This window comes from Phyllobates terribilis, unplaced genomic scaffold (genome assembly GCF_046119375.1).
Source record: "Phyllobates terribilis strain yellow unplaced genomic scaffold, ASM4611937v1 Scaffold_2__4_contigs__length_985480577, whole genome shotgun sequence".
Taxonomy (NCBI): domain Eukaryota; kingdom Metazoa; phylum Chordata; class Amphibia; order Anura; family Dendrobatidae; genus Phyllobates; species Phyllobates terribilis.
This window is the reverse complement of record NW_027362762.1, coordinates 76474091-76492086: the sequence shown is the minus strand read 5'-3', so window position 1 is coordinate 76492086 and position 17996 is coordinate 76474091. Positions and strand designations below refer to the sequence as shown.

General features: G+C 43.7%; 1 protein-coding gene across 2 annotated transcripts in view; it reads left to right on the top strand.

The window, feature by feature from the left end:
• Positions 1 to 12765, top strand: part of ARHGAP42 (Rho GTPase activating protein 42) — a 343252-nt gene extending 330487 nt beyond the window's left edge. Inside the window, exons 19-21 of one of the 2 annotated variants that reach the window (XM_073662146.1) lie at positions 72 to 134; positions 10034 to 10113; positions 11048 to 12765. In XM_073662146.1, the coding sequence (XP_073518247.1) occupies positions 72 to 134; positions 10034 to 10113; positions 11048 to 11136 (232 nt within the window). In that variant the 3' untranslated portion in view covers positions 11137 to 12765. The remainder of the gene's footprint in view (positions 1 to 71; positions 135 to 10033; positions 10114 to 11047) is intronic. The other variant, XM_073662140.1, reaches the window with a different exon arrangement.
• Positions 12766 to 17996: the final 5231 nt, after the last annotated feature.

The following is a 17996-nucleotide window of genomic DNA, read 5'->3' as shown; positions in this document are numbered from 1 at the left end:
ATAGCGGTATAAGTATTTTGTATGCCGTTGTACAGTATATGCAGTAATCAATAAATGGCTTCTCTTCGTAGGGTGGCAGCTAAGGCTCAGCTGTTTGAGAACTCTGGATCAAACAAACAATCTACAATCGGTCGGTAAGGTTCAGATCTAATATGTGCTAACAAATAATGTGTCCAGAGTACAGATAAGTCCTTCATTACCTTTCCTTTTAGCTCGATATATTATCATAAAATAACCAGCTTTGAAAAAAATTAGATTTTGATGTACTCTGTCTGGAGATGTTTATGCTCTAGGTCAGAGTTGGGAAAACATCCGGCCCTCTGACTGTTCCAGTCCGGCCCGCGGACCGAGACAACTGAAGGGCTGAAAAGAATGGCCCATGGGTCTCACCATGCCCTCGCCCGCCACCTGTCCGCCGCCGCTCACTTCTCAAACTCACCGCTGTCCTCATCCTCAGGATGCAGATAGCGATTAATACATTGGTGGAGGACTGAGCCGCCGAATCCTTCTTCCACCAATCCACATAATAGAGAGCATAGAAAACGGAGCAGCGGTGGAGAGCTTGGAGAGCCTGCGCTGGACACTGGTAGGGTGAGGATGTTATTTTACGGTAATTCTAGCATTTGAGGAAATAAATCATTAATTTTCTGATTCATGAAGGGTTTGTTATTATCCAGCCAACCAGAAGCCAGCCAGGCGATCCCCTAATAATCAGCTGGAGGAAGCTACTGCTGATCATATAGCGGCCACTACTGGGAAAACCTGGTATTACATCCTGGAAATTCAGATCACAAGCTGTCCACGTATTTTGGGCAACTTTTTTGCAACTTTATTAGAGTAGGCCTTCAAGTGTGGACTCCTTTATGAAGTTTGTATGCCCTATTATAAGGTTGTCTTACTACAATCCCCATTTTTTCAATATTATATATGTCGTAAAAAAGAATATGTTGAAAGTACCAAAACTGAGGGTCCCATGTTTCCATACAAGAAAGTTGACTACTTTTCATACAAATGGATGGACAGATATCAACAGTCCCCAATGGTCCTATACGGTTATATACAGGTCATGAAAGTAAGAAAGAATCATTGCAGGACTGGACCTTTTAACCCTTTCACATTGCATGGCATTTACATCCGTCATGGAGCGGGTCGTGGTGCGGACTAAGAAGTGTTATATAACCGGCACCGGACAGCAGCGATCAAGTTAGAAAAACAAGCCCATTGACGGAAAATTAAAAAATGATGGGTTTCGGCAAATGGTGACAAAAAACAATTATTTTTTACAAAGTTCTGAAATTTTTAAGCCTCGAAAACAGTACCAAAAAAGCCATAACTATATGAGTTTGATATTTCCCCCAGTTCTACCGCACGTGGAATTCTTCTCCCCTTTTTTCAGTAGATTTATGGAGCCATTGAAAACCACAAGTTGTGCTGCAAAAAACAAGTCTTCATACGGCTTGAAAAGAAAAAGTAATGGATCTCGGAAGAAGATTCTGTAACAGAAAGCGTTAAAGAACTCTCGTCCTATTCCAATAAACAGGAAACCATCTTCACAAAAAAAATAAACCATTAATGTGTCTGACCTCAGCGAGGCCGCAGGTCGTGGGAAACATCCCAGAAAGTAGTAAGAACTCCTGACTTCCACCATTAAATAATATCCCCTTGGGGCAATCACCATGCGCCACAAAACCAAACAACAGAGCTTTCCTGATGGGGAATAAGGAAGACATTCTACCCTGGGGAGGGGGGTGTTACTGCTCATTAACCTGCGGAGACTTGTAGTGCTACAGTGAGCCTAAGAAACCAATCTAATAAAGATTTGAATACAGGCTGTCACATGCCGACTAGACATGCATGGCGTCGCTCAATACAAGTGAATTGAGCAAAGTCTGACATGTCTAGTCGGATTGTGGCTGGAAGTATGTAAATCGCATACTTAAGATCACATGATTTCTCACTCCTGGCACAAGCATCGTAGAATCCACATAGTGACTGCAGACTTGAGCCCCAATGTTGGACAACTCTTTTAAATGCATTTATTTGGGGCTCAAAATCATCTTTGCAATTGGATTTTATTAAAAATGTTTCACCATTTTGACTTTTACAAACTCTTTGTTTCCCTGCACATTAAACTTTGATGCGGTGTGGGCATAAATCAACTAAGAGGAGATCAGAAAAAGACAGATACAAACCTTCCCATCAGACAGTCGTAGTGAGATATCTCATGGCTTCTCTTAAAGGAGTTGTCCATTACTTTCACATTGATGCCCTATACATAGGATAGGGCAACAATGTATGATCAGCCGGGGTCCCGCACCTGGCACCCCCGCGGATCAGTTGTTATCGGTGCCGGCGATGCTTGGCCGTCAAGTTGTAGTGGCCGGCGCTTGTAACTGCACAACCGCCTCCTATTCAAATCAATGGGAGGCGGATGTGCAGTACCACCCGGCGGCCACTACAGATGGATGGCCAAGCACCGCAAGTAAGCAATTCTGGCTGGCGGCCGCCGCCACCGATAACGGCTGATCGACGGGGCTGCCGGGTGCTGGACCCCAGCCGATCATACATTGATGACGCATCCTACGAATAGGGCATCAATGTGAAGGTAGTGGCCAACTCCTTTAACTCTTTCTGCAGCTAGACAGTGTTATACAGCAGCTATAGGAGGCAAACGGTGCAAAATGTTTACTAAAACCCAATTGCAAAAATTATTTTTAGCCAGAAATACATGCATTTAAGTAAGAAAAATTAAAAAATTGTTCTGAAAAGTGGACAACCCATTTGAACCCCTTTGGCAGTGCATTCTTGACGGGAAACAACATTTTAATCAAACTTTTACATTCACTTTACTTCGAGGCTTATTATCACAATAAGGCTTGGCGATACTTTCCAGCAGAACTGGGCAGGTGCCGGAGCCTGGGGGCCCAATTGGCAATTTGTGGGACGTCAATTTGCATGTATGGGATGACATAGGAATGTTTAATTGCAGTTTAACGTCTTCAATGCCCATTGTGATTGACAGATGCATCTAAGAGGTTGGCAGTGTGTGTGGAGTTAGAGGGGTCCCGTCCAACGCACATTGGCCCCCTGAAATATGGCTGCATGGTGCCACTGTTATTGTCATTACTCAAGAACCCTCGTCTGCCATGTTTGGACACCTATGATAGGAGATCGGTATTATAATATTGCAGTGTATTGTACATGCAATCAAGTCCACTAAGTGGGGGCCAATAAAAGTGTAAATATAAAAATATATAAAAAAAACATAAAGTTAATATCACCCCCTCCTCTTAACCATAACGTAAAATCTAAAAAATAAATAAAAAATAACATGTTTGGTATGGCTGTGTGCGTAATATGATATACGATGAACGCCACAGCAAAAAAAAAAAAAAATGAATAGTTTTGCTTCCACAAAACAATGGAATAAAAATAAATCGGAAAGTCGTGTGGAACGTAACATGGTAATAATGTTAATTACTCATACTACAAAAAGCCAAGCCCTCGTGCAAAGCTATGGACAAAGATTAAAGCCGGCCTGATCATAGTGCACAAAAAAGACGAGACCGCAAATTCTTCTCTTCTATTCAGATGTAGCAGAGCTGAGTGTGTGAAGTAGATGCTTCACCATTAGTTTACCTGCAACTCCACACAAACACGAGCACCGCCCCGGCCTTCAGTGTCATGTACAGTGCAAAAGACATAGGGACCGGAGTAAGTTTTGTGACGTATGGAACGCCACCGCTCATCGTGAATCTGATGAGTGGGGTCACCAAGCCCCGTCACGCCCCAGCTCTGTCCACTTTTTTTAGAGCTGGTTGAAAATGGTGCAAAAATGCCAAAAGTCGCCAAATTTATACAGCGCTTCGTTTTGTGCAAAAAAAATTGCAACTTCGACACTTTTTCCACCAGTTTTCTGGCATAAATGCTTTGATGAATCGGGGCCGTAACTATAATACACCTTGATTGCAAGGTCTCTATAACGCCCCCTTGTGGCTTTCGTTTTTTTCAGTGACTTCAGTATTAATATTAGCAAACTTTCTTTTATCCAACCGTAGAAAAAAAATGGTAGTTAATAGAGAAGTATAGAAAATTCTGCACAAATCTCCGGGGGAATATTTAATCTTGTTGGATTGGAGCAGCGCGCATAGTGTTCCTGATATTACGATCAGTGGGGTTCACAGCAGTCTGACCCCCATCAACCTGGACTTTATCACCTATCCTAATAGCTGATAGCTTGTTCCAACTAGACAACCCCTTTAAAGAGTTATATCAAGACAGATGTGGCGCCCCTGAGGGTTCGACCTCCACAGGGATGCTGCACTTCTCTAATGGAGTGTAGTGTCCCTCCTCTGAGGTAAGAACAGTGCGATGGTCAGGACCCTACCTCCACATCCAACACCACACTTCTCCCACCAGAGGGGGCTAGAAGGCACTAGGTGCTGCCCCTACTGGCACTCGGGAGACTGGGGAACCAAGAGATAGGGGAACCAATTAGTGGGTGAGGGTGGAGGATTCACATTTTAGTGACACTGTCAATTTCATATTTAACCCCTTAAGCCCCGCGGGTGGTTTGCACGTTAATGACCGGGCCAATTTTTACAATTCTGACCACTGTCACTTTATGAGGTAATTACTCTGGAACGCTTCAACGGATCCCCCTGATTCTGAGATTGTTTTTTCGTGACATATTGTACTTCATGATTGTGGAAAAATTTCTTCGATATCACTTGCGTTTATTGTGAAAAAAATGGAAATTTGGCGAAAATTTTGAAAATTTTGCAATTTTCAAAATTTGAATTTTTAAGCCCTGAAATCAGAGCAATATGTCACACAAAAGAGTTAATAAATAACATTTCCCACATGTCTACTTTACATCAGCACAATTTTGGAACCAAAATTTTTTTTTGTTAGGGAGCTATAAGGGTTAAAAGTTGACCAGTGATTTCTCATTTTTCCAACAAAATTTATAAAACCATTTTTTTAGGGACCACATCACATTTGAAGTCACTTGGAGAGGTCTTTATGACAGAAAATACCCAAAAGTGACACCATTCTAAAAACTGCACCCCTCAAGGTGCTCAAAACCACATTCAAGAACTTTATTAACCCTTCAGGTGCTTCACAGGAATTTTTTGAATGTGGAAGAAAAAAATGAACATTTAACTTTTTTCACAAAAATGTTACTTTAGACCCAATTTTTTTTATTTTCACAGGGGTAACAAGAAAAAATGGACCCCAAAATTTGTTGTGCAATTTCCCCTGGGCACGCAGATACCCAATATTTGGGGAAGAAACACTGTTTGGGCGCACGGCAGGGCTCGGAAGGGAAGGAGCGCCATTTGACTTTTTGATTGTAAAATTTGCTTGAATAATTAGCGGACGCCATGTTGTGTTTGGAGAGCCCCTGTGTGCCCAAACTTTGGAGCTCCCCCACAAGTGACCCCATTTTGGAAACTAGACCCCCCAAGGCACCTTGATAGATGCATAGTGAGCACTTGGAACCCCCAGGTGCTTCACAAATTGATTCGTAAAAATGAAAAAGTGAAAAAAAAAACACTTTTTCATTTTTACGAATCAATTTGTGAAGCACCTGGGGTTCCAAGTGCTCACTATGCATCTAGATAGGTGCCTTGGGGGGTCTAGTTTCCAAAATGGGGTCACTTGTGGGGGAGCTCCAATGTTTGGGCACACAGGGACTCTCCAAATGCAACATGATATCCGCTAACAATTTGAGCCGACAATTTGTTAGCGGATATCATGTTGCATTTGGAGAGTCCCTGATGTGCCTAAACAGTGGAGCTCCCCCACAAGTGTCCCCTTTTTGGAAACTATACCCCTCAAGGATTTTATTAAGGTGTATAGTGAACATTTTGAACCCAGAGGTACGGCACAGAATTTGTTTACATTAGGTCATCATATTGAATAAGTTGTCATTATTCTTGAGCGCAAGTGCTCGCTACTTGAGTTTGCATCGGGTACTCAGGTATGCACCATGTGCAGCGTGTGCTCGAGTGACATGCTCGAGTCCCTGCTCCGCATGTTTCACGGTTATTAGACACCCAAAAAAAAACATGCGGGGATCGCTCGTGCATGGCAGGCAATCCCCGTAAAGTTTTTTGGCCGCGAAGCATATGGGGCAGAGACTCGAGCATGTCACTCAAATACCCACGATACTCAATGCATACCAGAGCACCCGATGCAAACTCAAGTAGCGAGCACTTGCTCTCAACACTAGTCGCCATATCGTCATCTTTTTTTCTTACTTTTGAAAAAAATCCCAACCCCAGCCCTAGCCCCAGCACAACCCTAGACCCAGCACAACCCTAGCTCCAGCACAACCCTAGCCCCAAACCCAGCCCTAACCCTAGCCCAACCCTAACCCGAGAGTTTATTTTTGACGCCGTTCCTCGTGCGGTATAAGTGATTAGACGACTTTATTCTTCGGGTCGGTGTGATTACAGCAATGCCAGAATCATATGGGGTTTTTATGATTGACAGCTGTAACACACTAAAAGACGCATTTTTTGTAAAATCTAGTTTTTGCATCGCCATATTTTGAGAGCTATAATTTTTCCAGATTTTGGCAGACAGTCATGTGACGGCTCGTTTTTTGCGGGATGACTTGACGTTGTTATTGGTGCCATTTTCAGGCACGTGACATTTTTTGATCGCTTTCTATTCCGATTTTTGGGAGGCAGAATAAACAAAAACCAACAATTCAGGAATTGTTTTTTTTTTTTTTTTTTATTCTGTTCCGCGTGTGGTAAAATTGATGAGGTAGCTTTATTCTTCGGGTCAGTACGTTTACAGCGGTACCACATTTGTATCATTTTTCTATGTTTTGGCGCTTATACACAATAAAAGCTATTTTATAGAAAAAAATATTTTTTAGTATCGCTTTATTCTGAGAGCTATAACTTTTTTATTTTTCGGCTGATGGAGCTGTGTGGCGGCTTGTTTTTTGCGGGACAAGATGACGTTTTCAGCGGTATCATTTTTATTTATATGCGTCTTTTTGATCGCGTGTTATTCCACTTTTTGTTTGGCGGTATGGTGATAAAGCATTGTTTTTTGCTTCGTTTTTTTTTTTTTTTTTTTACCGTGTTCACTGAAGGGGTTAACTAGTGGGACAGTTTTATAGATCAGGTTGTTCCGGACGCGGCGATACCAAATATGTGTACTTTTATTGTTTTTTTTTTATTTTTTTTATAATAATATTTATTGATGGGTACATTATATTTTTATTTTTGGTGTATTATTTTTTTTATTTTTTTATAATATTTTTGCACTTTTTTTTTTTTTTTCCACTTTCACACAGTTTATACACTTTATTACTTTGTCCCACTCTGGAACTTTCACTTTTTTTTTTCTGATCGCCTGCATGGCACAGGAATGGAGCACCATCCCTATGCCATGAAGGCTGTCAGAAGTGCACAGTGTGAAGATTGCTTGGAGATGCACTGCGCATGTCCAAGCAATCTTCCTGCTCTCTGGTGACCCGGGTGTTGTCATGACGACATCGGGTCGTCATGGCAACACCCGGGAAGCCTTTGCAGACTGCGCTGGAAGCCGGAAGAGGAGGTGAGTATCCGATCACCTTCCCTTGCCCCCGCAATGCCGCGATCGACTTCAATCGCAGCATCGCGGGGGTTAATGTGCTGGGAGCGGTGCAGGACCGCTCCCTGCACATAGTACCGGGTGTCAGCTGTGACAATCAGCTGACACCCGGCGGCGATCGCGCCCGCACAGCCTGTGTGCGCGCGCGATCGCGATGACGTACTAATACGGGTCTGGCTCTTAAGTCCCAGGGCACAGACGCGTATTAGTACGTCAGATGTTATTAAGGGGTTAATACACAGCCATTTTGGTTCTGGGTTCTTTGATCGTGAGCTTCCTCCCTGAGCGTGGATCCTGTGTGGACCTGCAGAGGATGGAACCACGGCCCTTGTACCTTAGCCTTGGGTCGAGGGGCAGGTTGCAGATAATGTATGTCTCAGCCCGGTCAAGGACCATGACCAAGAAGGCCCGGAGCTTAGGAGTGTAGCTCCACCGCAAATGGATCCCAGGGAGGATGCAGACGGAGTGGTGTACGCCACCTGTCCTCGCCAACCTGATCTATTCAGAGGGATTCCGGCTGCAAGAGGGGTACCGGCCCCCGATACCTGACCTTGCTACTCCACGTCCTGGTCAGGGAAACCCGGTAGGCCCAGAGGATTCCATCGGGTAACGGAAAGAGCGGAGCTGCCACCCGTACCCTTTTTCTGAGTGAAGTTCAGAGGGAGACCCGGCCTATCTACACACACACCGACAGGAAGGGACTCGGTCTGAAGTCTAGGAACACTCTGGTGTGGGGTCCTGATTTAACACTTGACTTACTCGGAGGTTGTCAGACCCTCGTCTTTGGTGACCGCAGAACTCCGCGAGGAGCAGGGAGACGCCTTCCTACTGCCATCTCCATCGTGAGTAAAAAACCTGGAAGTTAACCCCTATGGCCTCCGGACTCTTATTCTGCACTACACCGCACTACGCAGCACCAGACCTCCTAGACTACTACCCCCTCCATCCTGTCCCTCTGCCCTGAGGCCTTGCTCCGCCTGTGGGGATTAGTAACAACGACGGCTGCGATAACATCCTGCCTCAGCGGACTGCAGCAGCGCTGGTGGCCTTCACCAGGTGCCACAGGTGGCGTAGTCGAGATCAGCCACTCAACCCGGATAAGCCCGTACCATCTTTCTTTTTAGTGTGACGGCCCTGGGCACGGAGCGGGTCCGGGCCACGGCTGTACTCCATCTACATCACAGGACCCGGCTCCGAGTCCCCCATCTCCCAGGGTAGGGCTTACAGAAGGCGAGCGTCGTCAGAGTCACACACAGACATAGTGAAATACAGAAATGTCCGCCCTTAAAGGGGTTGTCCGGCCTAAGGGTACGAGTCTGCAGTCACTCTTTGTGACTGCAGACTTGTGAGTCTTCACATCGCGTGCACTGCGTTCTGTGAGGATTCTCCGGTGCCAGCGGCAGGCTCATGACTGCAAGTATGTGATCTGCATACATGTGGTCACAAGTCAACTAGACGTGCGCAGCCTCACTCAATACAAGTGTATTGAGCAAGACCATAAACAGTCTAGTCGGAATGTGGCCGGAGGTATGACTGCCTCGGCACTGGAGAATCCTGACAGCGCGCAGTGTGCACAATGTAAGGATTCACAAATCTGTAGTCACATAGACTGACTGCAAATTTGAAGCTTTAGCTCTCCTTGAATATGGTTAAGGACTAAAATCTCTCAGGATGCAAATTCATTAATATGACTTGCTAGCAAGAAACCCTACTGCCTGCAGTTCACCTTACAGCCACTGGGTGGCCACAGTGAGACAAATATGCCATACACATCTCCCAACAGAGTATCCAAAACCAAGTTGTTGTTTTTTTTTTTTCCAAAGCTGCACATCTTACATGTCTCATCTGAGATATGTCAAGACAAGTGGAAGGGGCATTTCTATTTTGCTAGACTATGCCACTAATGTCTGCTCCATCTGCTGAGACCTCCGCCGATGGATTGAAAATAGTAAGCTCAGAGGACGGATTAAAGTCAGTAGCATCTTCACCAAGCAGTGGCAAATCCTATTAAAATGCTCATAAGAATTATAAACTCCGCTTTGCATCACCAGGCACAGTTTACAATATATGGAGCCTCTTTCTTGAGTCTCGCCCCAATATAAGTTAATGGGAAAGGACAGTTTAAACAACCTCCTTCTGCAAAGAATATCTCTCCATCTGGCAAATGTTAGTACATGCTGCCGAAAAAAAAAAGTCGAGGAGCACTAAAAAGAATTGTCCATACTGATCTTTCCCTTTAAGCCGCCATTTGTCAGCTTATGGTAAAGCTCGCAGAATCGGCTCTGCTTTACCTTTTCCAATTATTATATTGCTTGGAGCACAGCGCCCCCTAGAGCAGAGGTGGAAGAGGACACTATTCATATTTCCTATTGTTTATATTTCATAATAACCAGTTTTTATTTTTTCTTTGTAGCCAAGCAAAAGCCATGTACTCTTGTAAAGCGGAGCACAGTCATGAGCTGTCTTTCCCCCAGGGGGCGATATTTTCTAATGGTAAGTCTTTGCTTTGCAGCTGTCACATTTCTATTATTATAGTAATTTAAAGTATTTTGGAAATCTTGGTGAGCATTTCTTTTTTTTACTTAAATGCATGTATGTTGAGCTAAAAATATTATTTTTTCAATTGAGCTTTATTAAAAAATTTGCACCATTTGGCTTTTACAGGCTTTCTTTGCCTGCACATTCTAGTTTGCAGGGTGAGTTAACTGAAAATCTGTCAGCGAGCTCCTTCTGACAGATTTTGCAACGCTGATTTATGATCACGTGAATGTTCATCTCTCCTTTTGATGCAGTCTGTAGTCATAAATCAGCACAGAGGATCTTGGAAAAAGGCCTAAAAGGTTACAAATTCTCCCATCAGAAGGAACTCAGACAGATTCTTAGATAGTTCTGCAGCCAATGCGCAGGGAAATATAGAGCCTAAAAGGGAATGTCAGCAAGATTTCACTCCCCAAACTATTTATATGTGCATGAAGCCAAAGACAAATCCAACTATACCTTTAAATGGTCTAAATAAAGTGCACAGTATATGGAAACAGAACCGCACAGCTCTGTACACTGCTTAGTGGTCGTTTTTGGGTACTGCAGCTAAGCTCCTATTGAAGTGATTGGGAGCTGAGCTGCAGTACCTGAGAATGACCACTATGCAGTGTACAGAGCTGTGCTGTTCCAGGTCCGTAGACTGGAACGGCTGACTGGTGAGGGTGCCATGTGTCGGACTGCCACCAGTGTGATATTGTTGGACCTATCTTGAGGATCTGTCATCAGTATCTCAGACATGGACAATCCCTTTAACTTTGCTGTATCGAATGCACCAGGCGAATAGTGTAACGTGCCATTGACAGAACATGAAGACTTTTTTGGCCTTTGCTCCATCTGTATCTTTCACTGACTTACACTTACTCCCATCTTTGTCCCCATTGCCCAGTGTACAGATCTGTGGAACCGGGCTGGCTGAAGGCTACCTACGAAGGAAAGACGGGATTGGTTCCGGAGAATTACGTGGTCTACCTCTGATGATGGTTGTGTAGACTGCGCTATCTTCATGGTATCCATGTTGACAAATGAGAAGACGAGGACTGTATCTAATATGGATACAGCGATCTACCAGCATTGAAGTCTCTGATGGCTTTTGACTTGAAGACTCTTTGAGGGATCGTCCACTGCTCGACTTGAGGCTTTCTATGAAGAATTTAGAATTACAGTCAAATGATTATAATATATATATAAGTCTATGTATTTCATGCTGCGCACAGGTCCAGACATGACCAAAGCCTTGAGATATTCGGTACTCGATTCATGGAGGACTTGCACTGACCACCAGTACCGATGTTTTGTATATGGAGAAGTATGGCTAGAAAGTCCAAAACAAAATCTGTAGGCGGTTCACCAGCCTACCATTTTCCTCTGATAATACTGATGTGTTCTTGGGTGGCAAAGGGTCCCTTGGGTTCTCTCAGACACCAGTCTGATGTAGCAGATGAGATTCTAGGCTCCATCAGACACTAGACTGATTTGTCTAATCGTTGAGCTCCGTAGAGGTATCTCTGAGCTCCCTCAAGCACCAGGTTGATGTGTAGAAATGTCTCTGTGCTCCCTTAGGTATCAGTCTGACATGATAGATTGGATTCTAGGCTCCCTCAGGCACCAGTCTGATGTGGCAGATTGGATTATAGGCTCCCTCAGGCACCAGTCTGATGTAGCAGATGGGATTATAGGCTCCCTCAGGCACCAGTCTGATGTAGCAGATGGGATTATAGGCTCCCTCAGGCACCAGTCTGATGTAGCAGATGGGATTATAGGCTCCCTCAGGCACCAGTCTGATGTGACAGATGGATTCTAAACTCCATCAGGCACCAGTCTGATGTGACAGATGGGATTCTAGACTTCCTCAGGCACCAGTTTGATTTGGCAGATGGGTCTTTAGGCTCCGTCAGGCACCAGTCTGATGTGGCAGATGGAACTCCAGGCTCTTTCAGGAACTAGTCTGATGTAACAGATGGGTCTCTAAGATCCTTCAGGCACCAGTCTAGTGTGACAGATGGGATTCTAGGCTTCCTCAGGCACCAGCTTGATGCGGCAGATGGTCTCTAGGCTCCCTCAGGCACTATTCTGATGTGGCAGATGGGCCTCTAGGCTCACTCAGGCACCATTCTGATGTGGCATATGGGTCTCTGGCCTCCATCAGGCACCAGGGCCCCAGAACGCCTGCTACTTATGCACCGCTTATAGCGACTCCATTGGTGTGAGGCTGGATGATTGAGCTAAGTGCAACTCCTTTTTCTTAATGATAATTAACATTTATGGTGACTATATTTTTATTTTATCTTCACTTTGTTGTAACTTTTATTATATGATGTCCTGTACCTGCAGACCACTATTGTTGCCCTCCATGAAGGCTTAAGGTATTACAGAGATTTTCTTACATGGTTCAGTACATTTTACACTTTTTAGGAAAAAAATAATAGTTTTACATAATATAAGTCACCTGTAACCGCTTGATTGGCATACGGCTACTTATAGTGAAGATGGCATAGTGTGAAGTGGGGCAATATATATATATATATATACTGTATGTATATGTGTGTATATATATATATATATATATATATATATATATATACATACGTATACAGTACAGACCAAAAGTTTGGACACACCTTCTCATTTGAAGATTTTTCTGTATTTTCATGACTATGAAAATTGTACATTCACACTGAAGGCATCAAAACTATGAATTAACACATGTGGAATTATCTACTTAACAAAAAAGTGTGAAACAACTGAAAATATGTCTTATATTCTAGGTTCTTCAAAGTAGCCACCTTTTGCTTTGATGACTGCTTTGCACACTCTTGGTATTCTCTTGATGAGCTTCAAGAGGTAGTCACCGGAAATGGTCTTCCAACAATCTTGAAGGAGTTCCCAGAGATGCTTAGCACTTGTTGGCCCTTTTGCCTTCACTCTGCGGTCCAGCTCACCCCAAACCATCTCAATTGGGTTCAGGTCTGGTGACTGTGGAGGCCAGGTCATCTGGCGTAGCACCCCATGACCCTCCTTCTTGGTCAAATAGCCCTTACACAGCCTGGAGGTGTGTTTGTGGTCATTGCCCTGTTGAAAAATAAATGATGGTCCAACTAAACGCAAACCGGATGAAATAGCATGCCGCTGCAAGATGCTGTGGTAGCCATGCTGGTTCAGTATGCCTTCAATTTTGAATAAATCCCCAACAGTGTCACCAGCAAAGCACCCCCACACCATCACACCTCCTCCTCCATGCTTCACGGTGGGAACCAGGCATGTAGAGTCCATCCGTTCACCTTTTCTGCGTCGCACAAAAACACGGTGGTTGGAACCAAAGAGCTCAAATTTGGACTCATCAGACCAAAGCACAGATTTCCACTGGTCTAATGTCCATTCCTTGTGTTCTTTAGCCCAAACAAGTCTCTTCTGCTTGTTGCCTGTCCTTAGCAGTGGTTTCCTAGCAGCTATTTTACCATGAAGGCCTGCTGCACAAAGTCTGCTCTTAACAGTTGTTGAAGAGATGTGTCTGCTGCTAGAACTCTGTGTGGCATTGACCTGGTCTCTAATCTGAGCTGCTGTTAACCTGCCATTTCTGAGGCTGGTGACTCGGATAAACTTATCCTCAGAAGCAGAGGTGACTCTTGGTCTTCCTTTCCTGGGGCGGTCCTCATGTGAGCCAGTTTCTCTAGCGCTTGATGGTTTTTGCAACTGCACTTGGGGACACTTTTAAAGTTTTCCCAATTTTTCGGACTGACTGACCTTCATTTCTTAAAGTAATGATGGCCACTCGTTTTTCTTTACTTAGCTGTTTTTTTCTTGCCATAATACAAATTCTAACAGTCTATTCAGTAGGACTATCAGCTGTGTATCCACAGACTTCTGCACAACACAACTGATGGTCCCAACCCCATTTATAAGGCAAGAAATCCCACTTATTAAACCTGACAGGGCACACCTGTGAAGTGAAAACCATTTCCGGCGACTACCTCTTGAAGCTCATCAAGAGAATGCCAAGAGTGTGCAAAGCAGTCATCAAAGCAAAAGGTGGCTACTTTGAAGAACCTAGAATATAAGACATATTTTCAGTTGTTTCACACTTTTTTGTTAAGTATATAATTCCACATGTGTTAATTCACAGTTTTGATGCCTTCAGTGTGAATGTACAATTTTCATAGTCATGAAAATACAGAAAAATCTTTAAATGAGAAGGTGTGTCCAAACTTTTGGTCTGTACTGTATATATATAATATGTATATCTGGAGGACCAATGAGTTCATCGGGAATTAAAGTGATGCTGAATTTCGTTGGATATAGAAGGGCAGCTGATTTTTTTCAGAATATGCCCACATTTGTGGTTTACTTTATGCGAAATTTAATAGCCAAGTTAACAGTAAAGTTGTCAACAATAAATTATATGGGTGGTCCACAATTGGACAATCCTTTATTAAAAAAAACGAATTAAAAAAATTATACTCGAATTCCCAGCTGATCTCAATGCTATATTCCCTGGTAATCTCCTGGGATCAGCATCCGGCGGGGGCGTCAAATGAGTGCTGCTAGCGATCAGCAGCTGCTGATTGGCTGCAGGTCTCACATGACATCCATGCTGGATATTGATTGAAGGAGAGCGGCTGACACAGCACTGAATATGGAGTAGCACCAGTTGGGAGGGGAGTATTTTTCAACTCCTTGGTCCCATTAGTCCAGTAGTGGATAACTACTTTTAAGGTACATAGTCATAATAAAACATTCTTGTGAAGTGTCAGCTGCCAAATCCTTTGGTCTTGGTAATGGAAAATTTCACGTGTTCAATGTATAAACTAAAGGATTAGTCCTAAATAAGAGATGTGTAAGGGTTCCTGAGGCATAACGACTCTCATATGAATGTGATATGGTACTTTCAGTGTTTGTAGGGTGCCCTTCACTGTGTCCCCCAACACAGAATGATGAAAATGGGGCAGTGGGTAGGACTGTTTAGCACCGGGTCCCCCTGGTTTATCGTCTGTAGTGGCATGTTTATCTGTTGCCATTGGTGGAACATCTTTGTGGCCCACTTGTGTCCCCCCACCATGTGGTGACCATGAACTCCGGACCCGCAATGGGTCTCCTGACCCGAACTCACCGACCTCATCTGTGCACATGAGACTGATGAGTTCAAGTCAGGAGGTCTGCTTCCAGTCCAAAAATCATAGTCCGTACCCAGACTGAATGTCGGAAGTGTGAACCCGGACTTAGAGCGGAAAGCTAGTGAAGAACACTTCTTCTTTGGAGGCCAGGGCTTGACTTCAAAGGCCATCGTTTATTCTTTCCATTGTGTAGGGGAAATAAAACTGATCTACGGTGAGATCCTATCCCTTTTGTGAGACCTTAATAGACTTTAACATATCAAAAAAGTAAAAAAAATCCCAATTACACATTTTCATCAAAGCAGTTTAAAGAAATGAATTTTCGACATTTTTTTGTGGAGCGTTGGTGGAAAAGCTCTATGGCTGCACTGCAATTACAGGAGATGTTGCTTCCTCTATTTATTTTCTGTGAACTAAACCCTCACAGCTATTTATTTTCCAGTTTTCTTAAGATAGGAGGACCACATGCAAGAAATTTTTTTGTGATTGAAAATCAATTCCATTCCTTTAGTTAATTTTTTTTTTTTTTTTTTGGCGACAAGCAATTTTTCTGAATCGTAGTCGCTCTTGACATTTACATCTCGGTTTGAAGATGCAATGGTAATAATAACACCATGAAAAAAAAAAATCCAATGTGATAAAAATTGATTTTATTCTAGAGCCATAGGCACCATAACAACTTATCAAAACCGCACCTCTAAAACGGTCGTGGAGGTCAAAGTGGAAACTTTCATGTACTTTGCACCATGTCGCCACCTGCGGGTTAGGAGGTGTAACATGAAAAAAATACCTAGTATGATAATTATAAGTAGTAACTGTGTACACAAGTGTTGACGTTTCTATCCATGTAGATATTAAAGGAGTTGTCCAGGATTAGAGTAAAAAAGGGTCCTGGCGGGAATGGCGGGAAGGGGTAATCAATGCCACTTTTGTCCATGGACCTATTTTTATGGAAATGTGGCAGAGCTGCAATACTAGATACAGCCACGGATTGGTGCTGTTTTCTGGGAAAAAAATATTTTTTTCTTATTATAATCCTGAACAACCTCTTTGGGTTTAGAGTTTCTTGAGAGTTCCGTTAACTCACATGTAAAAGTCTATTTTATTTAGAAAGCTCAGTTTTCATCTATGTAAATAATTGCACCTACAACCACACTGTATATGTACTCCAGTGTATAAAATGTAATGTATAAGATGTTGAATAAACCATATTTATAAGAAAAACGATGAGCGAAGTGTATGGAAGCGAGCCGTCCTGCGCAACACTCGGACATTATTTGTAAAGCTGAGGAGAAACTGTTGCAGCGTTTGGTGTTTGTTCTACACGAACATTTGAAACAAATAAGATTAAAGGGTTTTCAGAGTTTACGAAAAATATAAAATAGTATCTATAGGTGTCTGAATGTTGAGCAGATGATGTTACTGTAGCTCAGAAGTAATCCTTCTCCATTGTTGCTCTGTGCTGCACCTTTGTTTTGATGCCTCCGGGGTCTCCAGTCCCTCAGACTTCATAGATTATGGGCAATAATCTAGTTAAGATGTCTCAGCGTATCATGGGCCTTGGTCACCCGTATCACATAGACAGTAGAGAGTGTGGGAATATGGCTGACGTGACAAGGTCAAGTACTTTCTACGTAGTTGAAGTTTTATATTGGCGAGCTCTCATTAGGATAGGTCATCAATGTAAGATATCTGTCAAGCAAGGTGAGGGAAAGACTAAGTGCACAACAATGGGAAGAGGGGGAGGAAACCCAAACACTAGGGAAAGGGAGAGTGGAGACCTCTAGGTAGATCTGACAACACCCTGACTCCCCTAACATCCCTAAATAGGTTCCGCACCTATCTCTGAGCAGGATACCTAATCCCTGACTGCCCCTAGCGATAGGCCCTAGATAGGGAGGGGACGGGGTGAGCACTAGTCAGCCCCCACTGCAACTAAAGACAAACAGGTAAACAGACAAGGGAATACACTTAGCTTGAGAAGACACCAGAGAGATAACGCCAACTATCCTCCAAGGGAACTCCAAGAAGACACTAGCCGACTACTAGTACTTCAAGCCTGGACAGAGGAAAATAGAGCAATCACCGGTGACTCTCGAGAGAGACTGAAGGTATTTAAACATCCAGCAGGGGTGTGTCAATTAGCAGCAGAAGATGGAGGTCACTGCTAGGTCATAGAGGGAGAAGGATATCACTACACTACAGAGATGGAAAGATCAAGAAGGTGCCTGCAAAGCCAAGCGCAATGACCTTCTACAGCTGGATCCAGGAAGACTGTCTGTCACACCTGACACACCCTTGACAATATCAGATCAGTGGTGTCCAATACCCAGCCCTCCCACTGATCAACTGCCCACAAAGGCACCACTGACCAGATCAGATATTAGCAGTTGCGGAGTTGAACAGCACAGCTCCTTCAGCTGTGTGGTGGTCACTGTCGGGTACTGCAGATCAGCCACAATTGGAATGAATAGGAGTGGATGTGCAGTACCCAGCAACGGCCACTATTAAGTTGACAGACCTGTGCTATGCAGCTCCACAACTAAAATGTCATGGTTGTGTCGCCACGAAGATCGTCACAATTGCACAGCCTGACTTCTCGCAGCTGAGTTTTTGGTGCTTTGTGCTTTTCGGCAGTGAGGGAGTTAACTCTCTCTCTCTGTGCTAGACAAGGTCCAGCCTCGCCCAGCTGCAATCAATTCTGCAGTAGTGAGATTCCTTCATATG